The following is a 26,605-nucleotide window of genomic DNA, read 5'->3' as shown; positions in this document are numbered from 1 at the left end:
CCCCACTCAGATACTGGCTCAATATGAGCTCAGTAACAATTTATTAATTACAGGTTTCAGAGTAGCAGCTGTGTTATGCATCCGAAGAAGTGGGTTGTAGCCCACGAAAGCTTATGCTCTAATAAATTTGTTAGTCTCTAAGGTGCCACAAGTACTCCTGTTATTTTTGTGTTAGTCTGTATCAGCAAAAAAAAATGGTTTATTTTTTGCATTAGCTTGTTATTTTTTTATACTTACATTTGTCTTAAAAAGTTATTAGATTCTCTCACGTGGAGATTGTTTTTAATGAAAAAAACCTAACCCTGTCCATATAGTAAATGAATCCCATGCTGTTTGGCTGTGGAGAGAGAGAGCACTGTGCAAAGGAAAGGCCAGAGAGGGGAGCTGCTGCGTAGCTTTCACCAGGGAAAGCTCCTGGTTGTCCCTGATTAGTAGCCACATTGTCTTTTGTTTGTTTTTCTCCTGGTTGGTGAGCGGAAAACTCCTTTTCTTTTCTTCTCGGCCTCAGTGCAATGATCCTCTGGCAGCTAGATCAGCCTGGCTTCCCTCAGATGGACTTGCCGCATGGTTTCTTGTAGCTGGGTTTGTACTGTGTATGTTGTGATTTACTAGTGCAGTTTTCTCCTAGATGTAGACAGCATGTTGTACAAACTGTCTGACTGCTCCTCTTAACAGCTGTTCTATTACTTTCAAATTGCTGGAAATCCCTTTTAAGGGCTCTACGAGCAATTACAAATTGTCTTTTAGAGCAGTATTATTAGTAGGTTGTAACATAAATGTCCCTAGACATGATGACAGATTTGGAGGCGCCCGAGAATCAGGTTAATCCTCTGTTTTTCTGACCACAGTCGTGTGGATCTTGCCCTGATTCTAATAGCTGGGTTTAAAAGGAGAATATCAGCTGCTTTGGATTGGTGTTTACATTGTGTTTCTTTAACATCATTTGTCTACCCCCCACACAATGATTTTAGGCCTTTTCTGGTGACATTTAAAATAGAGCTGTACATGAAAGTTTTCTGACTAGGCCTGCATGGGAGGGACTTCAAGATACTAAATTCTTGTTTAGTAGCAACCATTTATCATGTAATTTTCAGATGGTGCTTTGATTTAGTATGACTTCATTTATGTAAGTGTATATGAAAATTATTCTATGGGGAACATACCGTGTGGCCTACAAATATGACCAGTTAAATTAATACAAATCGTCTTTTGTTTTTGCTTTGAAAATGATAGTTTAAGACTGTTCATACACAAATCATAAGGCAAATGTTAAATTTGTTCTCTGTATAGACAACAGTACAGAAAACTCTTATAATGGAGTTTAATTATTCTTTTGCTAGAGTTGCGTAATACCGAGTGATTACCATACAATGGGCTGGATTCATCAAAGGTAAACTAGTTTTTATTTTTACTAATAAATGTCATGCGTGTTCACGGAAAGTGCTATTAGTTAGGATGCTGCTAGCTCTATTGCTAGTTATCAGATTTCAGATAAACTTCTTTACAGAGAGAGCCAGAATTTCATAAAAACTGTGCTATTGCCTCCATCCTTGCAGGGTTTAAAAACAAATAATAATAACATTGAAACTCCGTCATAGGCATTAGCACTGTCTTGTTTGCTTTAGACTTTTTTTTTTTTTTTAGAAGTAATTTTTGTTAAACAGAAAAGAGAAATCCATCCATACATACCATCATCACATGAATCCAGCTCAATATCATACATGTTTGTAAAATTTCCCTACTCTTTCTAACAGCCTGACCGTCCAAACACTTGTGCATGTGAGTAAATTTACACGAGTAGTGCCATTGAAGTCAGTGATTTCAGTGGGATTACTCACCTGCATACATGTTTGTAGGATGGCACTCTGAATCAGTCCTTGTCCCTCTTGTGGGGGTGATGGTAGGGGTGAGGAGCCTACCAGTTGCTGGATGTTTTTGGCATTGTGGCTTATCTACTGTTGGTAGCCAAAAGGCATATAGATGAGTTTAGAGGATGTGACTCATACTTAAACACTTATGAAATTGTCAATGGGAGCTTTTCATTCTTAAAAGATTCTTTCAAGCTAGTTTGTATAATGTTTCAAAATGCTTTACGGATACAGAGCTAAACAGTGTTAACTTAAAACAATATATTCTAAACCAACAGATTTCTTTGCAGAGATTACTTAACAACAAATTAGATCACAATTGAAAGAATTTTTTAAATTGACTTGTCACTGTTTATGTTGTGTGTTTTTTTTTTTTTTTTTTTTTGCATTCTCTTAACTTTTGACAATAAAAATTAATAAAGTCAGTTTCAGTTAGTTTTATAGTCAGTTTCACTTTCAGATTCTCAGTGCTGTAATGTTTGTCTTTCAAACACTAGAGGGGAATAAGTATTTAAGCAAATAAAATCTCAAAAATGAATCATTTTTATTGAGTTTACAAAAAGATGTTGGGCTGAATTTCAGTTCACAATGCCCTGTAAATAATAATAAACGCTTTGTTTTCAGGGTGATGTGCAATAATAGTTTGTTTGTTATTTTAAGGGACTCTGTCCTTTTGATTTAGGCCCAAAATTTACAGATTTTGACTTAAAAAAAATTTCTACAAAACTGAAAATCGCTAGTCTCTCTTGTAATAATAAATAAATAATAATAATAATATAACAAAACCACTATTTTGTTAAATTTCAAGCCAACCCCAAACCCCCGCTCTCAACATCAGAAAAACTTCCTGTAGTTTTTACCTGCTGCATGACAGCCAGAAAGTAAATCAGATTATAAGCAAAAGTGAAACTGACTAGGGCTGCTCTACACCGGCAGATGCTTGTGCTACTACTGCCAAGTCACATTGAGGTCAGTAGGACTCCATCTGCATGGAGCATCCTGTAGGATTTGGGGCTAAGCTGTCTCCATGATCAAAACCGAGAGAACCATAAAGTGAAAATGGAGCATAAATGGTGAATAGGAAATAGGATTACTGGAACAAGTTTAAAAACCTAAGGCCTCTTCAACAAGAAAACTGTACTGGTTGAGATAAATCAGCTTAGAAATTGACTTCATTAAATGGGGTTCAATATTTTCATGTTCACAAGGCCTACCTGGTATTAGTAATGTAGGTATGGTCAAGTTTTAAAAACTCAAAACCAGCATCTTTTTTCAACTTGACCATTGCCTCTGTGTGGGTGTCTCTCTGTCCAAATAGTTAGACCAAAAGTTTCAAAAGTATCCATTAATTTTGGTACTTAAATTCCTGTTTAGCGAACTTGAAACACCTACGGCCAGATTTTTCCAAGGTTCAGAGAACCTAGGACTCCAGTTAACTTCAGGTTCCAAACCTCTCCAACTGGAATCCAAAACTAGGCTCTGATCCCGCATTGAGCAACCTGTGGGTGGACGTCTGTGGTCATGTGGAGCCTCATTAACTTCCGTGCACAGCGGTGTGATTTTTAACATGTATTTTTCACTTAATTTTCTAGTCAAATAGTTTGAAATTTGTAACTAATCTTGCTCATTAGGCACGTAACTGAAAGTTATTGCAAGAGGTGTATGGGGATGCTGTCAACCACACCATAGCCCTAACAAAAGCAAAGGGAGGCAGATAGTGATTTAGGCCCCAAAAGCCTTTTCCTTCTCTGCAGGAAGAGATGGGGCAGGAGCACAAAGGAGAGGAAGCATCAGTTCTGCTGAATGATCCTCCCTCTCTGGGAGTATTCACTTCCCCTGTGTCAAGGCTCTTAGGCCTGGTCTACAATTAAAATTTAGGTTGACCTAGCTACGTCGCTCAGGACAGGTCTACACTATGGGGTTAAGTCAGCCTAAGTTACACAACTCCAGCTATGTGAATAACGTAGCCGGAGTCAACATACTTTAGGTCAACTTATTGCAGTGTCTACACCACGCTGGGTCGATGGGAGAAACTCTCCTGTCGACTTACCTTCCGCTTCTCGTTCCAGTGGAGTACCGGAGTCGACGGGAGAGTGATCGGCAGTCGATTTAGCAGGTCTTCACTAGACCCGCTAAATCGGCCCCCAGTGGATTGATCGCTGCAGCATCAGTCCACCGGCAAGTGGAGACAAACCCTCAGAGAGTGAAGAAATAACACTCCTGAGCTCCATAGTTAAGCTGACCTAACCCCCAGAGTAGATTATTCTGTCAACCTAGCTACTGCTGCTCAGAGAGGTGGAAAAAACCCCTTCTGTTACTGTAGAAAGCATCTGTGGTACAGCACTGCAATGGCACAGGCTGCTATGCTGCTGTAGAACCAGTAACATAAACCTAGCCTTAGATTCATAGATTCCAAGGCCGGAAGGGATCATTGCGATCATCTGTCTGACCTCCTGTATAACACAGGCCATAGAAGGTCCCCAAAATAATTCCTAGAGCACATCCTTTAGAAAAACATCCAACCTTGATTTAATTTTTTTTCCTGAGGTGGAGAATCCACCATAACCCATGGAAAATTGTTCTAGTGGTTAATTACCCTCCCTGTTAAAAATGTATGTCTTATTTCCGGTTTGCATTTGTCTAGCTTTGGCTTCCAACTACCATATCCTGTTATACGTTTGTCTGCTAAATTGAAGTCTGTTGGTAAATATTTGTTCCATTATGTAGACTAATGCATCATGCATTATGACCCTGACTAATGCATTGTGCCCCTTTCATGAGGAAAGTATTTGCTGAGACTTCTACAGGTCTGCCAGATTTGCCAGTTTTTACATGTTCAGTTCAAAATTGTACAAAGTCATTTCTTGTGCCATTATTATTTATTACCTTTTAATTGATGGAAAAACACAAGGAGTCTTGCTTTGTTGTCTAAATTAGATATTGAGATACCTGATCTACTGGTCTGATCACAGGTCTGGGAACAAGGAGTTAGAGTTAAAATCCTGGGTCTGCCACTGACTCCTCAGACTTGGCTTAAATCACTTAAGCCAAAACTTGCACACTTGAATACCCAATTACCCAATAAAGTGGCCAACAAGCAAGTGGTACTCCAAAGCTCCCCAAACTGTTGCTGCTATGGACCAGGTCTTGCATGTTCCATGGCAAGTTGTCAAGCATAACAGACCTACATTCTGTGACAATGTCCCTTGATTCTGCAGTATTCTGGTATGGCAGGCTGGGAATTCTATGGCACCTTCATTTAAATTACTGACAAACCTATAGTATTTAATGTAAACCTAAAAATGAATAATACAATCAGTACAGTAGCCCCTCTTTTTATTTTGTTTTAAATATATCTTACACTTCCAACCTTTGAGGGAGGCTGGGGTTGTGAGCTATACATATTTACTGGATATTTCTTCTAAAATTATAGAGTGAAATACTCTGCTGACATTTAAATTGCTTATCTTCAGGTTTCAGTTAGTAGTCTATTGGGATGAATGGGCAGTTCACACCTCTCAGCAACATTGGTTCCGGCCGTGCAGCCCGTCTGCATTGTTTGTATTTAGTTTCTATTTCAAGGTTAAAAAAAGTTTAAGGGAAGCTTTGATGCAGCACAATTGTTCAGCAAAGTGTGGATTTTGAGGCAAATTCTGATGAATTGTGGAGTATAAGTGCCTTCTAGGTAGGGAGAATGATTGTCTCCTTTGTACATGATACATAAACTGACAAAAGCTGTTTTGACATTAACCGATTTCTTTCCCACATCAGTGCATTAGGTTTACAGATCCCAGTGGGATGGAGAAGCAGCCTATTTCAGGCAGTGCTTAAATGCTAAGAAAAAGGGAAAAAATTGCTAACATCTTAATTCAGTTGGACCATCCCAACTTATTGTAACACACTGCTGTTGATGCCAGCATCATTGCAAGAGTATATCTTTAGGTACTGGTGACATTGACAGCGGTTGGAAAACCTGTCCTGTTACTGGGAAAAGAGGATGCAGGAGATTTATTTGCAGCTTTCTCCATCACTAAAACATCTGTTTTCCCAGTTAAGGCAGCACAGGGAGCATGTATGGACATAAGGGTACTGCAGCAAATCTGTTGACATGTAATTCAGACTACACACACAGCTTACAAAGACAAAAGCCACGGCTCTTCTGCTCAGAGATGATATTAAGTTCTTAATAAGAGGAGTAAGAAGGCGTGGAACTGACCATAATACAGACAAGCTTGCAGATGTGATTCTTGTTCCCACTATTTACCTTAATTCCAAGGGTATGACTAATTTACGTAGTATAGGTCACATTTTCTTCCTTTTTGTAAGTAAGTTGATTTAAGCATAGGAATCATTGGCAGGGGTTGGACTAGAGAAGCTAATAAACACTATTCATTTTTATTTTCTATTATTCTTTTATTTGCACTGTGTCAGGGTGATGGGTTTGGTAGGTAATTTGGGTATATAAAGTATTCCTAGAGCCAAACTTATTCCTGGGGTAACAACCCTGAGATAAATGTGGTCTTTTCTGTCTTGAGTATCTTTTCCCTTTAAAGGATATGTATGACTCTACCCCTCGTGCAGAGGGACGTCTTGGAAAGGTGGTTTGTCAGCGCTCTGCACTGACTGCAATATGACCTGTGTTACCGATCCATTTGCTAGATAATTTTGCTAAAACAGATCCCCTGCCACATAATTAGAGATGCTCCGTTCCCTTGCTGGGGCTGCCATTTCCAGGCCATGAGAACTCATTCTGTGCTTCTGGTAACTGTCGTGTTGCTTATTGCTACCCATTGGGGTTGCCATCACGTCTGATGCTAATTACAGGCCCTGCAATTGCGTCTGGCTTCTGAGATGGGAGGGTGTAAAGGAGTGGGAGGTCTCCTTGTGCACATGCCTATTTAAGGCCAGACCTAATCTGGCTCTTTAGTTTTGGACAACCAGGACAAAAGCCTGTTTGTGCTCCTGGATGTCTTTGGGAAGAAAGGAGGCTGCAAACAAGACAACTTTGAAAAATGCAAATAATCCAAATCCACTGGATTGTGTTCTGTATTTCAGACCAGAGGCTGAGCCTTGAAAACATGACTCTTGTGGCTATTCTTGCAGTCCTGAGTACTCTGTATTTATGCTGCCACAGAAAGAACTGGTTACACTCAGAGGAGAAACACGTCAGCTGCAAGGAAGCATTTACTAAGGACTGAAATGAATTTGCAGCCAAAGGATCCACATCATGAATAGATACACTACTATCAAACAGCTTGGCGATGGGACGTATGGCTCCGTCCTCCTAGGGAGAAGCATTGACTCTGGGGAGCTAATTGCCATTAAAAAGTGAGTCACTTTATTATTCCTTGATGTAATAGTATTACACTGGTACATAGCCAACTAATATAAATCATGTGTTCAGTATATACAATTGGTTTTGCAACAAGGTCTGAGAATATAGAACTCCGCATCTTAATTCTCAGCCACTAAATATGGAACATAAAATGAATGGTCTAATCACCCAGTGACAGTTGTCTTGAGGAGTGAACTGATCATGTCACCTTTGTCTGTTACTTATGTCCCATTGTAATACACAGCCCTCACATTTCACCCAAATTGTTTGAGGCCTATTTAATTTCCAGTGTCTCACTTAACGGCTTCAGAGATCACTTTTAGTGAGTTTTTAAATGGCCCACCTGTCTAAGGCTTGATCTATACTTAAAATGTAAATTGATATAGCTGCGTTGCTTCTGAGTGTGTAAAATCCACACCCCTGAGTGCCAGAGGTATGCCAACCTAACCCTTGGTGTAGATGCAGCTAGGATGACGAAAGAATGCTTCCACCAGTCTAGCTACCACTGCTCAGCGAGGTAGATTACCTAGAATGATGGGAAAACACCCTTCCGTTGCCATAGGAAATGTCTACGCTACGGCACTACAGTAGCATAGCAGGTCAGCTGTGTATTCTCATGGCCATTGCAGGGATTGTGAGCAAAGATTCATGCTAGCAAAAGGCAGAGTTACTACTGCAAATCAGTCATGGGAATAGATACAGGCAAAAAGATTATCTTATGATTTAAATCAGGTATTTGAGGGGATGTCTACGCACGGTTTTCTAATAGATTACATTTTCTACGTGGAGTGAAATGGCACTTGTGGACACTCCCCAAATGTTTCTGCCAGTCAAAACTAGTCTTTACTAATGTGTTAGAGTATGTCTACACTACGGAGACTGCAGTGGCATAACTATGTTGGCGTAACTATTCAGTATAATTCCTTAATGTTGACACCGCCTATACTGATGGTAGGGTTTGTGCCCTCAGTGTAGGAATACCACCTCCCTGAACAATGGTAGCTATGCCAGTGGATGTATTCTGCCCTCGACATAGCTGTGTCTACACTAGGGGGTTAGGTTGGCATAGCTATGTCAGTCAGGTGTATATTTTTCATACACCCAACCAAAGTAGGTTGACTTAGCTAACTTTTAAGTGTAAGTCAAGCCTTCATTTCCTCAGGTGAATTGGCAAAGTCAGGTGTACACAAACCCTTGAAAGGATAAGACTCAAATGAATTTACCTCAACCCCCCCTCCCTCCCCCCACCTCCCAATACCATAAATGCTTTGTTTCCTGTTTCAAGAGTTAAGTGTGTTCTCTCTGTAACAGATGGAAACATTCTGTCCTGAACATTAGCCCTTGTCGTTGCTCCTTGGGTGTCAAGACTATTCATGTGGAAAGCATTTCTTACTGTTTCCATAGCAGAATGATCCAAATCATATAGACTCACTGCACCAAATTCTTGGTATAATCGTGAAGTAACTGTTTTTTGACAATGGAGTTATTCTATATTGACACACTGGTGTAAGTCTGGTAACTGAGGGCAGAAATTGGCCCCGTGTTCACAAAGCTCCTATTGACTTTGAGAGTTTGTGCGGAGCAGGTTTCTGGTTCTGGGTCAGATGTTTTGTTGCTTGTAGAACAGCAGTCCTCAACTGAGGGTCTGTGAGCCCTTTCAAGAGGGCTGTGGGGCCCTGCGGCTGAAACCCAGAGCTTGAGCCCCAGCATCCCCTGTGGGGCTGAAGCCCTGATCCCTGGGGCCCCCCGTAGGGCTGAAGCTGGGAGCAGCGGGTCTGGAGCCCTGAGCCCTGGTGCTCCCCATGGGGCAGAAGCCGAGTCCCTGGGCAGAGTTGGGAGGCATGGAGGGTGTTGCCCCCCCAAACTGCACCCCCCTCTCATCTCCTCCTTCTCTTCCCATCCCCTGACCAGGTCAGAGGAGGGAAGCTGGAGCCAGGGAGTGCGGGGCGGCTGCTGCTCTGGCTGGTCCCATGGAGTAGGTAGTCACAGAGTTCTTTTGTCTCCTGGTGCCTGAGGTTGAAGCTGCTCCTTCAGCTCCCAGCCCCCTTTGCTCATGCAGAGGCAGCCGGTAAGAGCCGCCTGGGTGGGGGGACCTGGGTCTCTGGCTGTCAGAGCTCTCCGGGAACCAGGACCGGAGGGGAGCCCTCCTGGCACCAGGGTGGATTTGATTTAAATCAAATGGATTTAAATCATGATTTAAATCGCTACTCAGGAAGACTCGATTTAATCATGGATTTCTACATAAAAGTTCATTCTTGTTGGTTGTTATAACCTTAACACACACATTCTTCACAACCCGGAGATAGATGTAGGTTTCATTTTTAGAAGGTACACACTATACATTTTTTTAAGTGATTTATTTTGAAAACTTTTCAGATTAGTTTTACAGCTATATCAGAAAATAAATGATTGGTTGGTTATTTCATTTACCAAAGGCAATTGAATTGGATAGTTCACCTCCCAATGACTTCATATATATATCTGCTTCAACAGGTTAATCATAAAATATTTGGAGGATTTTCTTGCCATGCTGTATTAGGAGGAGAACATCACCAGACAGACATTTAAATTGTTCGTTTTAACTAAAACAACAATGTTATGTATTCTGGATTTTTTTTCTTCAACAGCAAACATATAATATTTTAACAAAACAAGCATATGAATTTTTTAATTTAGTTAAACATTCAAGTTTTTTAAAACCAGGTTTGTTTTTGTTAAAATTGTTTTTAACTAATAGTTAAATGAAATATTTAAAAAAATTAAATAGACTATGCCAGCCAGGTCAACATGAGAAACTTAAAATATTGGCTTCTGCAGCTAACTCCGTCGTCTTCATCTTCATTTTCCTGTTTGTTCATAATCTGGAAAAGAAAAAAGCTTTCCTGCTTTTTCAGGTCCCAAACGATTTCTCAAATTGGAGTGAATTAGTCCAAAGGAAGAAAATATTCTTTCTGCACTGGCAGAAGAAGCTACTGCTATTAAAAGTAGATTATCACTTCAACAGTCTCTGAATCCAAGTGCTTAAATGACTTCCACCAGTTCACTGGTGTGACTTTCTTTAAAACATCATCAGCAAACATATATTTCTTGAATGGTTCTTATTCCCAAACTGGGTCTCTTTTACGGCCTGCTGCCATTATTGTTTTTCCCTTCTGGTGAGAGAATGGCATGGTAGATCTCAAATCAATGAAGGCTACACTCAGAAAGACCTCAAGACTTCTGGAATATGCTGCTCAAACAGTTTCACTTTTGTTTCTACTGCCTGTCCCTCCCTTCTCGCATTTATCTCCAGACTTCTCCTTGTCCAGATCTATTCCGCTCCCAAAAATCTTTTATTCATTGAACTTTTTGAAACTTTGCACTCTTAGAGAGAGGTAAGGGATTGACTCTGTGTACACAAATTTGCAGAGGGACAATAGGGTTGAGGTCTGTTGTTTCTCACCTCTAAATAAATAAATATTTAAAAACATTTTTGCTGTTAACAAGCATGTCATCTCTGGAGACCCCAAATCCACAGTTTGAGAACCTCAAAACTAAGCATCTCTGATGGTATCTTCTAGACTGAGCACTGAGTCCCACTGGGTAGATAGAAAGATTATTTAGGTTAATCTATACAGAAGCCCCTGGAACCCCAATAAGATTGTGTCCCTAATCCACAAACTATTGGAACTCATTTACAAAACTTTTCTTAAACATTGTCTCATAGTATAGAATTAGTAATCCCTATTCCATGATGAGATACATTATAGCTCAAAAATATCTTAATTAAAACTATCTTTAGATAGGTTTTTTTCCCTCAAAAAGCATTTTATAAAAAAAATCTGATTTTATGTATTTATTTATTTTTAAATCATTGTGGTTTTTTTGTTTTGTTTTTTAATCCACCCTGGCTGGCACACAGCCCATAGTGCACCCCTCCCTGTCAGCACACAACCCCTAGCTACCCCGTCCCTGCACCCTAAGCTGTTTTCAAACTTTTAGTGCTGAGCCCCCCACCTTTTGAGTTATGATTTATTTTGGTTGCGTTCCACCCTCCCCCCCCCCCGCCCCAAACCCAGACAGGCTAGGTGGCTTCCTGAGGTGAATCAGGAGGTGGAGGCCGCAATCCCTCTGTGGACCCCACCATGCATAGCTGGCTCAGGCCCCGCTGGCCTCTGCCCTCCCCCCCCTCGCCCCCCCCCAAAATAGAAGTCAAACTACACCTTATGCCCAAAGTCCCTGCCCCCGAGGCCCCCTGGCCCCTGCTGGGCCCTGCAGTTTTTATAGCATGTGGGGCGGGGGGCTCAGAAAGAAAAAGGTTGAGAACCCCAGTTGTAGAAGACCAATCCTCTCTTTTTATTTATTTATTTATTTATTTATTTATTAAAGTAAAGTGTTGTAGCATAGAGACAGCCTGAGGCTTTCACAGTGCTTGTCTAGCCATGTTAAAGACTGCTGAAGCTCTGTTTTCACTAGGGGAAGAAAGGTGTATTTTATATGTGTTTAAACTAACCCATTTTACATTCTAGTGAAGACACATGGTAGCTCTACCTAGGGGTTTACCTCAACCAGCTAATATGGGTTAAAACTACAACTGTCTTGTCTTCACTACAGTGTAACATAGATTGCTTCTAACCTGTATAAAGTAATGTTAGACAGCTGTTGTCCACCATTGTTGTAGCCACCACAGCTGTAGCATGGTTTCCACGTCCAACTTGTGCAGTGTGCTTTTTGCTATCCAAAGCCTTGCTAGCAACTACTTCCCTTTGAGGCTTCATCATAATGCCAAACAGAACCTGTGGAACAAACCAGCACAGTGGAAGCAGTGATAGCCAAAAGCATGGCATCTTCAGGCACAAGGCAGTCACTGCAAAACAAACCAAGCCAATTGGAATGATATATATTTTTAAATCAAAACACCAAGGTGCTTTCCCCAAGTTGAAAAATGCCTGCAGTAACAGTTAGTGATTCTGTACTGAGGTGACAAAGCTCTTGTGTGCGCACACGCACTGTCTACTATGGAAATTAACTGCATTTTAAAGAAATGAGCATGCTTTACTTAGGTGGTACATAACACACTGTTTACACAGTTGTAACATGGTAAATACTATTACAGGTTGGAAGTAAAGAGTGAACCATCTCTATGAAACTGGCTGTGTTTAAAGCAATATTGTTTAATAGGTTGGGGAGAGAGGCCAAAGTGGACAAGAAAACAGGTCTCGGTGAAGTTAGTGGGGGAGAGAATCTTTTTGGGGAGGGGGCAATTAAAAAGCGTGGGGAAACCTGGACACTGAAAAGTGAAGATATTGAGGAATAGAAGAGGGGGGGAAAGGCATAGAGGGCACAAGAAGAAATCATGGTGCAGAAAAGGAGGAAATAGCGAGGGAAAGGAGGAACAAAAATAGACCTTGTTATAAAAGTGTGGAGGGTTTTTTTTATTTTTTATTTTTTTTAAATATACTTACTTTGTTCAACATTTTGAATCTTATTTACCTGTTAGAGCTTGGTTGTTTTGTAAACAGCTTACTTCCTTTGGCTTCATGTGGGGACCAAAGTCACTTACCTTGAATTGTAGGGTGTTTTCTTAATGCTATTTAAAAATATATATATATATATTCTTGTACAGCATTGTATACTAACTCCCATATAGCACCTTTCATCTAGAGATGTAAAGTGCTTTGACAGAAGGGGAAACTGAGGTGTAGAGGGGAGAGGGATAGCTCAGTGGTTTGAGCATTGGCCTGCTAAATCCAGGGTTGTCAGTTCAATCCTTGAGGGGGCCACTTAGGGATCTGGGGCAAAATCAGTACTTGGTCCTGCTAGTGAAGGCAGGGGGCTGGACTCAGTGACCTTTCAAGGTCCCTTCCAGTTCTAGGAGATAGGGTATCTCCATTCATTCATTTTAGACTTATGGAGTTCAGACTGTAATGGCACTGACTGTTGTTTCTCTTTTTTTCCCCTCTGCTTCTACAGGATGAAGAGAAAGTTCTACTCTTGGGAGGAATGCATGAATCTTCGAGAGGTTAAGGTACTTGTTAATTCCAAGGATGGTTACTTTTCAACCCAGCATTTACAAGGCCTTTTACATTAGAACAGTTCTCCCTGGTGTTTCTAGGTAACATAGACCCATTCTAGCTCTGAGAAGAGCCTCATTAGCAGTCCCTGCAGTAAGAGCTGTGGAGTATGTTTGTGGTAGCTTTGCCGTTTCCTCATTCTTCCTTAAAACTATCACATGCTGTTTTGTAGTAATGCTAAAAACTGTTCATTGTAGCTGGTGGGGAGCAGGCTCCTGGCAGCAAACCTGCAGTCAGCAGCAGCTGCCCAAGGGAGAAGATAACCATCTGAATTCTGGCTGTTCCTATGGCAGGGCTGCGCTGCAAGAATTCTAACAGGAACTGGGAGTAGCATTGCAGTATGGATTTTTAAGGTTTATACGCTCTTCATTACCAACAGCATCTGTGCATACACTCCTTTCCATGCAGGGTAGTCCTGTTCCTGGATAATTAGACCAGAGACACAAATAATGCAGCTCCAACAGCAGTAGTGTCGGTGGGAGCACAATTGTAGAAAACTTTAATCACGTCTCCTCTAACCCCGCTTAAAGCAGGATTTGTCTATGCTGTTTCTACCACTGGTTATCAAAAAGGTGGGAAATTTTAGAGGGAAAAGACCTACAGGTGAATTAAGGACTGAGTTCACTCCAAAATCTGATGTGGCTTCTGGCAGCATAGGTGCACAAGTAGAGTGGAAGATCCTCCAGTGAGAAGTTGTGTTGGGAGAAGACGCAGCCAATCCGATGTGTAACAGTGAGTCAGTTGGGTGTGTCTAACTGGCAAGCTTAGCACAATTCAAAGCCAATGTTTGCACAAATCAGCCTGTACACATAACTCAGAGCACTTGCAAATGTATATGTCAATTGCTTTCTTAGGAAATCTGGTCTTTAAATCTGTAGCGACCTGCTACTTAAACAATTTAAACAGCATTTCAGTTTAGCTTGTGCAACAAGGGCTTCAAGGTAAGTGAAATGGAATCCTTCCTTATAACAGTGTGTTACATTCTTTTGTATTTTGTGCTTCTAGTCTTTGAAGAAATTAAACCATGCCAATATAGTAAAACTGAAAGAAGTTATCAGGGAAAATGATCATCTTTATTTTGTGTTTGAATACATGAAGGAAAATCTTTACCAATTGATGAAAGAAAGGTATGTAAATTACATCATAAACACATTCCTGATACAAACTTAACTATAACAGTAATGAGTTCATTTCTTAGCTGTCTTTGACATCCATGTCTTTTAAAGGTTGCAGTTATATTTAGCCTCTAAACACAATCTTAGTTTAAAGTTGTATATTACAGTAGAAAATGTGGCCCTTGCTCTATTTAAGGGCCCAGCTACATCAAGGATTTTTGCACCAGTGTAACTATATCTGATGCAAACCCCCAGTGTGCTCACATTGCACCAGTGTAAAGCAAAGCAAGTTACATTGGTACAAGCCCCTCTTCGTATGGATGCAGTTCAGGGATGTACTAGGAATTTTCATTGGTATAGCAAAACCAGTGTAAAACTCCCTAATGTGGACAAGTCCTTAGTAGAGTTCAACTGATAGGCCAGGCTTTCATAAATTGAAGACCAAGGTCTAGAACATATTTGTCGCTTTGAATGTACAGGTACTGCAATTGCATACACAAACTAGGCATTTGTGCATACGCAAATGGATATTTAGAAACTAAAATGACATTTTGGTTGCACATGTGGCCACTATGCATGCACAGGTATGGTCAGGTGGACAAATGTGTTTTAGACCTCAGGCCTTTGTTGTATGAAGTTCTGTACCTCAGAGAAAGGGGCCCAAGGGGGTAGCCTATGACAGTATTGTAAAATAAGTATTCATTTTCTTGATGTCCTTTCCTGAATGCTGACATATCTGTAGAACTGGTTTGGGGGTGGTCCTTCAGCTGTATATTTTAGAGACTGCACCTTCTTCTGGGGGCATAAAGCAATCCAAATGAAACAGGCAAACAAAATAATCCTCCTGCCCTCAAAATGGTCCACTGCTGTTCTCCATGAGGGGAGTAGTCTCAGGGGGTTGGGAACCCAGATCCCCTTCACAGAGTGTCTATAGGCCAGCTCAACCGCCCCAGGCTCTAAAGAATACAGCAAAGCAAAGATGACCCCTCTACTTCTTCAGAGGCTTTTCAGTAGCTTTGCTGATAACCAGCCTGTGCTCTGTGGTCTAGCTCAGCTTACATTAAATTGCCACCCTGCACTGCACTTGGATCCTCCCTTTTAGGGACCTGCCCCTCTCAAAGGTTGGCAGGCCTTACAGGTGTGCTGGGCTGTGGCTGATTGTGCCCCCGAGAGCTCCTTATCCTCTTCCTGACTGGGTTGGGGACCTGCCCCACCACGAATACAAATTATTCCTATATGGTATCTCAGAATGCTTTTTAGAAAGGATCTATGGATTCTACATACCAATGGAAACAAAAGGGCATGAGACTGAGTTGCACATGTGCATTCGGGAATGTTATAGTGCAGAAAAGATTGCATGGCAGAAATCCTGCAAAATGATTAAGAATTTTTAAACATAAACCTGTTAAACTCTGATCATTTCTTTAGACCTAAACTAACTGTCAATTTTTACACATTGGAGGGGTGAGAAAAGAGACAACTCGATTCCACTACAGTTTAAAATGGAAGTCTGACTAGTTGCTGACCTCACTTTTAAAATATGTGATGGGCTGAATGAGTTTAAGGGAGGGATCAAGTACAGGAAGTTAAAGAATGTACCGGCCTCTCGTTTCACTACTAGTAGGCTCTTTCCAGTGAATTCTGTCACTGATCTTTTCAAGGCTACTGCCCTGCCTACTGAGATGCCTTGGGGCTGCAGGTGCTTATCACTTAGCCCATGGGTCTTGATCTTCCTTTCCTCAATAGCAAGGGCTATCATAAACCTGTTGCCCTGGCAAATCCTCTTGGAGGCCATTGCAAGGGGAACTGCCCCTGCTCTGATATTAATAGCAGTGGGGAGGGTTACCTTCATGAAGCCAGAAAAAACCATAAAGAGAAGCCCCATACCAAGTAAAGCTTAAAGTAAAATGTCTGATCTCACATATGGCAGAAGTGAGATCATTGGGAAAAGAACAGTGAAAAGCGTTCTACTGAGATGGACTCTCTCTGAATCCCTGCAGTGTTGTGGGATGTGCCTGAGGCATTCTCTTTTGTTTTAAGTCTTACATCATGTTGTTCAATTTATTGACTAGCCTTTTTACTTGCAGCATTTGGTATCAAAGGTAGCTTAAATACCACAGGATATGGTAGTGAGCAAAAAGACTGCACAGCTCTTGTTGAAAAGCAAAGTACACTGCTTACAACTGCTTTTCTAGCTGTTCTAACTGTTCCTTTTCCTGTAGGTGCCTAAGAAATGATAAGAAACTCCCTGTGTCACTGCATCAGTAACTTTTTTCTTTACTTTTTACCCTACAGAAACAAACTGTTTCCTGAATCTACAGTTAGGAATATTATGTATCAGATCCTGCAAGGGCTTGCATTTATCCATAAACATGGTAGGCTGTATTTTGACTCTAAATATTTTTAACTGGAGAAAGATAGTGTCTGTGTGTTAGTTTTAAACTAAATAATAAAATTCCTCTGTTAAATGGAGTGATTGGGGCTATTCATAGGAGATGGGCTGTTCACTTCCAGGTCACTGATTCCAAGTTGGGCAGGGTTGCCAGTGACCACAAATAATTATCTGCTTGGTAGCCTGTGATGTTCAACTAATCTGGCAGCTTGTCCAGTTCCTAATGAATAAGATTCCACATCACAAAACTACCAGCACAACTGGCACTAATGGGCATCCTTGTTGACCATCCCAGAAAAGACCCCAAAGATTGGGCATGGAGACTAAAGCCTCTCCAGGCAGTCATTTCAGGTGAGGGCTAAGGCATCTTGGTGGGACAGTGTGATAAGATTTGCACTGGTGCTAGCTGTGCTGTACTCGTTTTCTGGACAAACGAGGGTTTCTACCTCCAGAGTTTATAACTTGGCACTTCTCATGACTTAAATTGTGGGTGGGTGGGGGTGTGTGTGTGTGTGTGTGTATATATATGTGTGAAATGTATTAATACATTCTTACACTTATGGTAAAATATCCCTGTGATAAATAGCTTTGATAGTCTTATGATAACAATAAGAACTGACTTTGTTGGCCAGCCAACAAAAACAAGACCAGTGTTTGAATCAAGCAATTATTTCTTTTAAATTTAGAGTTTGCTCTTAATGTTCCCCATGCATTGCAATACTGTCTTGTAAGTATATTAAAATTACAACAGTGGGTTCTAATCCTGCAAACCCTCCATAGGCAGAACACCATCAGTGGAGCTCTGGGGGTGGTGGGCTTACAGGAACCGTACAGTGGAAGAAAACACAAAATCATCACTGATAAAGTTTACAGATGATCCAAAAATTGGGAGAGTGGTAAATAATGAAGAGGATTGGTCACTGATTCACCGTGATCTGGATCACTTGATAAACTGGTCTTAAGCAAACAATATGCATTTTAATATGCCTAAACATAAATGTACACCTTTAGGAGCAAAGAATGTAGGCCATACTTACAGGAGGGGGGATTCTAACCTGGGAAGAAGTGACTCTGACAGAGATTTGGGGATCATAGTGGATAATCAGCTTAACATGAACTCCCAGTGTGTTGTTGTGACCGAAACTGCTTAGGCAGGCCTGGGATGCATAAACAGGGGAATCTCAAGTAGGAGTAAAGGGTTATTTTACTTCTGTACTGGTCACTGATGTAACCGCTGCTAGAAAACGATGTCCGGTTCTGGTGTCCACAATTCAAGAAGGGTGTCGATAAGTTGGAGAAGGTTCTGAAAAGAACCACAAAAATGATAAAAGGATTAGAAAACATGGTTTATAGTGCTAAACTCAATCTATTTAGCTCAAGAGACAGTTAAGGCATGAATTGAGTACAGTCTATCTGTATGGGGAACAAAATATTTAATAATGGGCTCGTCAATTGAGCAGAGAAACAACACAATCCAATGGCTGGAAGTTGAAGCTAGAATTCAGACTGGAAATAAAGCATACAATTTAAAGGTGAGAATAATTAACCATTGGAACAAGTTACAAAGGGTAGATGCTCCATCACTGACCATTTTAGAAAAATATCCAATCTTGATTTTAAAAGATCATAGAACCATAGGGTTAGAAGGGACTTTGAGGGTTGTGTAGTGTAAACCCCTGCCAAGATGCAGGATCATCCAAGACTGATGGCAATCCAGATTCCTGTTGAAAACCTCCGGTGAAGAAGCTTCCATGACTTCCCGAGGCAATTTGCTCTATTGTCCAACTGTTCTTACAGTTAGGAAGTTTTTCCTCAGATTTCATCTAAATCTGCTGTGTTGTTGTTTGAACCCATTGCCTCTTGTCCTGCCTCTGTGGCAAGAGAACAATTCTTCCCCACCCCCCCCACCCCCCATCTCTAGGAATGCTAGGATATACTCTAGGAACTACTTTGGAGAAGTTCTCTGGCTTATGTTCTACAGGAGGTCAGACTAGATGATCACAATGGTCCCTTCTGGCCTTGGAATCTGAAAATTACCTAACATGCTTAGATTTTACTTTTATAAGATGTGTTCCTGCTAATGGCTTTATTCTCCTCCATTCACATTAGTAGGCCTAAGACAGGGGCGGGCAAACTTTTTTTTTTTTTTTTTTTGGCCTGAGGGCCGCATCGGGTTTTGTAAATTGTATGGAGGGCCGGTTAGGGGAGGGGGTCATGGCCCAGCCCCCACCTCCTATCTGCCCCCCCCCCGTTCCCTGACAGCCCCTCTGGGACCCCTACCCCATCCACACACCCCTGTCCCCTGACTGCCCCCGGATCCCCACCACCCCATCCAACCGCCTCTCATTCCTGACGGCCCCCCAGGGACCCCTGCCCCCATTAAACCCCATTTCCCCCCCCCAACCAGCATCCACACCCCCGCCCCCTGAACTCTACCCCAAACTCCCGTGCCCTCTATCCAACCCTCCAGCCCGCTCCCTGCCCCCCTTACCTCGCTGCCTGGAGCACCGATGACTGGTGGCATTACAGCCGTGCCGCCCGGCTGGAGTCGGGCCACGCCACCGCTGCCGCCACCAGTACAGAGCACCGGGTCAGGGCGGGCTCTGCAGCTGCGCTGCCCCAGGAGCTCACAGCCCCGCCGCCCAGAGCATTGCAGTGGAGCGAGCAAGCTGAGGCTGCAGGGGAGGGGCCAGGGGCTAGCCTCCTGGGCCAGGAGCTCAGGGGCCGGGCAGGATGGTCCCGCAGGCCGTAGTTTGCCCACCCCTGGCCTTAGACATACTCAAAGGGAACAAGAAATCTCTGCCTGTTACAACCACAGAAAATCAAATCTTTTAAAACGTTAATGTAAACTGAGCTGTGGACTGATCTCTTAAGTCCTCACTGGTACACCCTGGCAAAGAAAGCACAAGCATTCAGGATGTTTTGTATCTCTGTCCTGCATATTCTTGCTGTACAAAATGTAACTAATCAGTCCTGGACAAACCACTGTATTGTTACGCTGATCTCCTGCACTCTGGATTGTAAATGATTTCTACCAAGATGTTGTGAATCACAGTCACAAGGAAGAGTTGGAAGATTTTGCCACAACAGAGGCAATATGGTCTTGTGGCTAATAGCATAAGACTGCAAGTCCTGAGACCTGGGCTCTCTCTTTATTTCTGCAACAGAGAAACAAGTCACAAACTCTGTCTCTGTTTTCACTAACTGTAAAACACACACATGCTTGATATTTTTATAGCACAGTAAAACAAGTATATTGATTTTCTTTTTTCAGTTTCTTTGGTGCTTACTCAGATCCCTAAGCATCTTCCAAAACTTAAAACCCACAAACCAAAATTTTCAATAGTGAACTTTAATCAGTTGTTCTAGCTACAAGTTTGCCAGTGAATAGACTGTCTCCTAAGCCATTCCATCCAACCATAACACAAAAATCCTACCTAAATCCTCCTTCAACCTCCAATCACTCCATCTCTGAGATGACCCCCCATTCCCTCCCACACACCCTGTCCCCTAATGCCTGCAAGAAAAGACAGGCTTTCCAGCATGCCTAGAAGTTTAAGAAATCTAGGCTTTGGCAGAGCAAGAAGGGAAGCAAATTCTATAGTGAAAGACTTCTTATGGTGAGCACTTTTCTAGCAACACCCTCATTTGTATCCACTGTAGCTCAAGTGCCCCTGCCGCTTTCCACCATGGCTGGGAAGACAAACTTTTGTAAAGTGTTTAGAGATGCTTAGATGGAAGGAACTGAAATATAAAGAATAATTCTTTTTTTCTTTTTTTTCCCCTCTCCCCCCCCCACAGAATTTTGCTTAAATTAAACTAGGGGGAGATTTTGCTATTTAGGTGCTCACCTATTAAAACAAAATAAAACTAACATTAAAATTGCACATCTTCCATTAACATTAAAAGAAGATGGGCAGGGAGCTGGCTACACTGCTTTGAAAATCTCAACATCTGTGTACTTACCCTCATGGGCTGACTAAAATATGTAGACTAGCACGGTTAAGATTATTTTAGACAGTTGTGACCTGCTGTTGGACCTGCAATAGTGGCAACTGAAGTGAAGAAATCTAGGTAGGAAAAAATAAAGGCTACAAATGGGTGTAAAACTGCAGTGCAGACTGATGTTTAATTTGAATTGCAGGGTTCTTTCACAGAGACTTGAAACCTGAAAACCTCCTTTGCATGGGACCAGAACTTGTGAAAATAGCGGACTTTGGCTTAGCCCGAGAAATCCGATCTAGGCCTCCTTATACAGACTATGTATCTACAAGATGGTAAATGCAATGTAAATGTTTGGCTATGTTTTATGAAATTACATGTCTAGAAGTCATGCCTTTAGATAAGACAAAACTTTAACGTAAGCTAAGGATAATGTCATTGTTGGTCTATAAAACCAGTGCATCCCATTTTTAATTTAGCATAATTAAAAGGCTTCAAAATGTGTAAGACAATGGATGTACAGACAATAGATGAATAGATACTGCTTAACCTACTGTGAATATGAAGAATAGTCTCCAGAACCAGCAGTGGTCAGAGGCCACCACAATCACTATAGAGCAACTGAAAAGGCTGTTATAGCATTAGTAGTGCTGTTCTGGTTGGGCACTGAGAACTAGCATGGGGGTAGGGGAGAGAAGAGTTACTATAAAAGCAAGCAGGGAAAAGGAAGACAAAAGAACCCAGTTTAATCAATGATTCCTGCCGTCTGCCCACCTAATACTAACAGATGACCCCCACTCATCCTTCTAATCTTAAACCAAAAGCATCCATACTTTGTCAGCTTCCTTCATCAGCCTATGTGGATGGCTGAGGCAAAACCGCATATCTTGCTTCAGCAAAGAGGAGTTGGCCGAACACATCTCTGAACTTTGAAATAAATTTGAATCTGAGACAAAGATTCATAGGCGGGAACAGTGGGTTTTTTTCCTGATAAGCAGGGTTAGGACCTTGTCAGTGATGACCAAAATCTTCAGCATAGCTTGTGTTAAGTCCACTTTTTTTTTTTTTTTAAGTGTTCTCACTGAAAATCAACTTTATAAAAAGCAATGAAAGTGGGAGGAAAATTGCCATACAACTTCAGTTGCTGAGAATAAATCTGTACTTTGTGCATAGGGCCCCATTCTGCAAAGTGCTTGGCCCTCTCTACTCTCATTGACTTCGTGGGAGTAGGAGTGCTGAGCATTACCTCACAGGTTTGGGCCTTCAGCTCTTAAAGTACTTCATGATGTGCATTGTCTAAGAAATAATGGAAGGATGTGACGGGGCATTCTGGGAATATTGTGTGACTTCAAACCCTGACTCTAAAAAAGATACAGTCTTGTGCATTGGGTGGGGGTTGCTGGGAATCCTTTAAAGGATGCCTTCTGTCTCCAGCAAGGCAGAGAATGAAAAATCACGGGCTGGCCCACTTGAGGTAACCATGTTATGCAGTACCTGTTTGATTTGTGAATGCTATAAACTGTTGTTTTTATAGGTATAGGGCTCCTGAAGTTCTTCTGAGGTCCACCAGTTATAGCTCTCCCATTGATATCTGGGCTGTCGGCTGTATAATGGCAGAGGTTTACACATTAAGGCCTCTCTTCCCTGGTGCCAGTGAAATAGATACTATATTCAAGATTTGCCAAGTACTGGGGACACCGAAAAAGGTAGCTAAGTGAGATCCACATCTTCAATGTGTATTGTTTAGTGCATCAATGATACTATGCCTAGGACAGGGGTGGGCAAACTACGGCCCGCAAGCCATTCCGCGAGCTCCAGCCAGGGTGCCGGCTCGGGGGCCGCACCACATGGCTCCCAGAAGCTGCAGCATGGCCTCGCTCTGAGGGTTGGGGGCCACTCCACGTGTAGGAGCCAGAGTAGGGACGTGCCACTGCTTGAGGTAAGCACCGCTCGGAGCCTGCATCCCTGAGCCTCTCCCCTCACCCCAGCCCTGATCCCCCTCCCAATCTCCAAATCCCTCAATCCCAGCACAGAGCACCCTCCTGCACCCCAAACCTCTCATCCCCATCCCAGAGCCCACACCCCCAGCTGGAACCTGCACCCCTGATTATCCCCCCCCTTCCGCCATCCGAATCCCTCAGTTGCAGCCCAGAGCATCCTTCTACAACCCAAACTCCTCCTCCCCAGCCCCATCCCAGAGCCCTCACCTCTTCCCACACCCTAACCCCAATTTTGTGAGCATTCATGGCCCGCCATACAATTTCTATTCTCCGATGTGGCCCTTAGGCCAAAAAGTTTGCCCATCCCTGGCCTAGGATAAAAGATAGAATGTCACTTTATCCTCTTCATACTTGTTGTTGCCATAGTCCAGTACTGATCTCAGAGGTGAAATAACAAAACTTGTATTATCTGTGAGGTCAACAGATAAAAATTGTATCCTTGAAAATTGTGACATTAGAAGAGACCTGTCCAGAAAGGAAGAATTTTATCAGATAATTATTTAAAATTTCCAATGTCCTTAGGCCCTTTCTATGGAATTAAAGTCTCATTTACAGTTGGGTGCACATGTCTGTTCTGGTTCAGTGGCCAGAACAAACGGGGGATGGACAGTCTCTTCTGCTCCCATTTCTGCCATTGACTTGGTGCGTGCTCCTGTATGGCGGGTTTCCTGATGTCTTTTAAAAAAAAAAAAAAAAAAAAAGTGTCACAGCAGTGCTTTGAGGTTAATTAATTAAGCCTGTAAAGAACTCTAAGATGGTTGATGAGAGGTGCTGAACGTGAACAGTATTGGTACTTAGACATCAGAGCTCTTTATGGTTGGGTTTTTCAGTGATCAGAATACTGATTCTTTCAGAATGACTGGCCTGAAGGCTACCAACTTGCAGGTACCATGAATTTTCGCTGGCCCCAGTGTGTACCTAACAACCTAAAGACCCTAATTCCTAATGCTGGCAGTGAGGCAGTTCAGCTCATGCGAGACATGCTACAATGGGACCCCAAAAAGCGACCAACAGCTAGTCAGGTTTGTTTTCCATTTTCTTTACTATGTCTTTGTGCAACTGATAGTTGCATTTACTTGCACTCTATCTTGCCCCAGACTGTCATTAATTACCCTTGTGGCTGTAAATTGGAGAGGGTGGAGACAAGAGCCACAGGAATGATTAAAGGTTTAGAAAACATGCCTGAGAAGACTCAAGGAGCTCAATTTGCTTAGCTTAATGAAGAGAAAATTAAGGGGTGACTTGATCAGTCTAAACAGGAAACAGAAATGTAATAACAGGATCTTTGGTCTAGAATACCAAGATATAACAAGGTCCAAAGGCTGGAAATTGCAGCTAGAGAAATTCAGGCTGGAAATAAGGTGTAAACTTTTAATGGTGAGAGCAATTTAACTTTGGAACAATTTATGAAGGGTTGTAGTGGATTCTCAGTCATTGGCAATTTTTAAATCACGATTAGATGTCTTTCTAAAAGAGATGTGCTCTAGTTCAAACAGGAATTAATTCAGGGAAGTCCTATGGCCTGTGTTATTCAGGAGGCTTGACTAGATGATTATAAAGCCTGAAAAGAGCTTTGTGATCAACCTATTAATTTAATCTTAGAAAGGGCTTGATTTTGCAAATCAGAAGGAGCTGAGGATGCTCAGCAGTTTGAATGATGGGCTTTAAATAATCAATATTGGGTTAATCCATTGACTTCAATGGCAGTTAAGGGAATTCAGTGCTGTGCATGATAGGTCCCTACGTAACGAAACAAGCATTTGCTGGATAGACCCAACCTTAGGTCCGAACGCCCAGGGAGTTCCGTGGGAGCAGGATTGGGTGCTTATTTTGCATATAGTCTTTCATTCAAAAATCTGTAGACTTAAATAATGCAGTTACAAAGTAAAATTGAGGGAGAGGGAAACTTGAAGGGAAGGACAAGCTAAACTGTTTTAAGATGATTTAGTATTAATAATTACAAGCAAATAGCACTTCCTGCGAAACAAATGAGACAAGATTGTAATGTGGTGGGGAATCTGTGAGGAAGAGAGATGTTGAAAGCCTGTTCTAGTTGGCAGAAGCTAGGGAGAAGACCACTATAACACACCCAGCGGCAACTACTTAATTACCTGTAAAGCGGAGCAAGATTGTCATAGCTACATGATGTATCTTTCAAAAATTCGGAATGCTGGTATCTCCCAGAATCAAATACAAGTTTGGCATGTGATTGAAAAAATCTGCTAGCACATACTGACAAGTATTTGTTGATTACAGCTACACATTTAAAAGTCTTTAGTTCTGGAGGATGTTATTTCTCTTACTTACTGTGCAGTGCCTGATCCTGACTGGGCCTTTGCACACTATTGCACTACGAAGTAAATAATAGTATATTGCCTCTATACCAAAAAAGGCTAGTATGGAAACCTTTTTTTTAAAACTACTTTTGCATTACATGGACAAGCTTTTGCATAGAGGTTAAGGCGTCACTAGAACTTACTCTAACCTGAAGCAGTAGGATGTGTTGTACAGAGTTCTAGCTTGATATTCTAACACATGGGAAAGGGAAGAGGGTAAGGTAACATGGGAGCTGTCCCATATGACTAAGCTAAGTCAGCGACTCTGGCTTCGCCTGTAGAATACCTTTATTGTGTTTTAGGCACTTCGATATCCCTACTTCCAGGTTGGGCACACACTGGGCACCTCTCTCTGCATTCAGGAACTGGGCAAGCAGCCGAAAGAACTCCATGATAAAGCAGCACTGCACCATGTTAAACCGGTCCCTCCTGCACAACCCCCTACAAAACCCCATGCCCATCTCTCATCTAGACCATTCCAGCAAAGCCAGTCTTCCCAGTACCTCATGTACCCATATAAAGCAGACTCCTTGGTGACTGACCACGGGACCCAGTTAAGAGAGGACGAGCCTGCTCAGGTGCTTCTGCCAGCACTTCGTAGTCAAGTTCCTCAGCAGGTGAGGAGGAATCTGGGATAACTGATAAACCTGCTGATGACTTTGTGCACTTTTCCTTAATTGGATTTTTGGGGGGGGGGGGGTACCTTAAACCAACACGGTTATCGTTGTACCTTTTAATAAAAAGGAGAGAAATGGGAATAAAGACTAGTTTGGCACTCTTCTCATGCTGGTGAAAAGTGAGAGCAGCTCCACTGAAGTCGGTGGAGCTTTTTGGTGTAAAACAAATAGTGGGCCCAATTCTCACTTACTCCAAGACCACTTTACGGTGTTCTGGCATTGTAAAATGGCCTTAAAGAGGATGGAACTGTAGCTTACTCGCTTCAAGCCATTTTACACTGCCAGAGTGATGTAAAGTGGTTTTGGTGTAAATGAGACTCAGGCCCAAGGTAGAAGAGAATTGGGCCCACGAGTATTGAAACTAAGAGCCAAGTCTTCAGCAGAACCTATATGTGACCTTCACCTTGTGCATATGCAGAATTGCACAAAGTTCAAACATGCATATGCACCTTAACAGCCGCAAGGACACAAGTGTCAGAATTTGCGCCTGCAAAATCTGTTAAGACAAATAGGTTTTGCTGGCACAAATTTTAATGCGGCCCTGGCAGCTGAAGTGCAGGCATATGAACGTGCATGTAGTTTTGCACCCACAAGTGGAGTCGGGGACTGAAAATTCAACATAAGCTGATCACTTTTTGTAGCCTGTACAGTGAAAGAAGTATGGAAATTAGAGATGAAAGAGACTTAAGAGCTCCATTCTTCTGCCAGTGCAGGACTCTCTCTCAAGGCAGGAGGAGATGCAGAAGATAGTATGAACACCTGTGTGTCACAGAGCAGGTCCTCGGTATATTAGTGGAGCTGGTGGGGATTTATGCTGCTACAGCAAGATCACCACTTGCTTTGTGAAGGAAAAACTGTGTTTTGATTTCCCTCCTCATAATTCCATA

At 42.1% G+C, this 26,605-nt stretch overlaps 1 protein-coding gene across 1 annotated transcript in view; it reads left to right on the top strand.

Moving 5' to 3' along the window:
• The first annotated feature begins 7,095 nt into the window (after positions 1-7,095).
• CILK1 (ciliogenesis associated kinase 1) overlaps positions 7,096-26,605 on the top strand; it is a 34,685-nt gene continuing 15,175 nt past the window's right edge. The window contains exons 1-8 of the mRNA XM_065401676.1: positions 7,096-7,196; positions 13,156-13,210; positions 14,262-14,383; positions 16,667-16,746; positions 20,908-21,040; positions 22,240-22,411; positions 23,560-23,727; positions 25,344-25,658. Coding sequence (XP_065257748.1) covers positions 7,096-7,196; positions 13,156-13,210; positions 14,262-14,383; positions 16,667-16,746; positions 20,908-21,040; positions 22,240-22,411; positions 23,560-23,727; positions 25,344-25,658 — 1,146 coding nt within the window. The remainder of the gene's footprint in view (positions 7,197-13,155; positions 13,211-14,261; positions 14,384-16,666; positions 16,747-20,907; positions 21,041-22,239; positions 22,412-23,559; positions 23,728-25,343; positions 25,659-26,605) is intronic.

This window comes from Emys orbicularis, chromosome 3, assembly GCF_028017835.1.
Source record: "Emys orbicularis isolate rEmyOrb1 chromosome 3, rEmyOrb1.hap1, whole genome shotgun sequence".
In the NCBI taxonomy this organism is placed as follows: Eukaryota; Metazoa; Chordata; order Testudines; family Emydidae; genus Emys; species Emys orbicularis.
The sequence above is the reverse complement of the archived record's forward strand: the minus strand, read 5'-3'. Positions and strand labels throughout refer to the sequence as shown.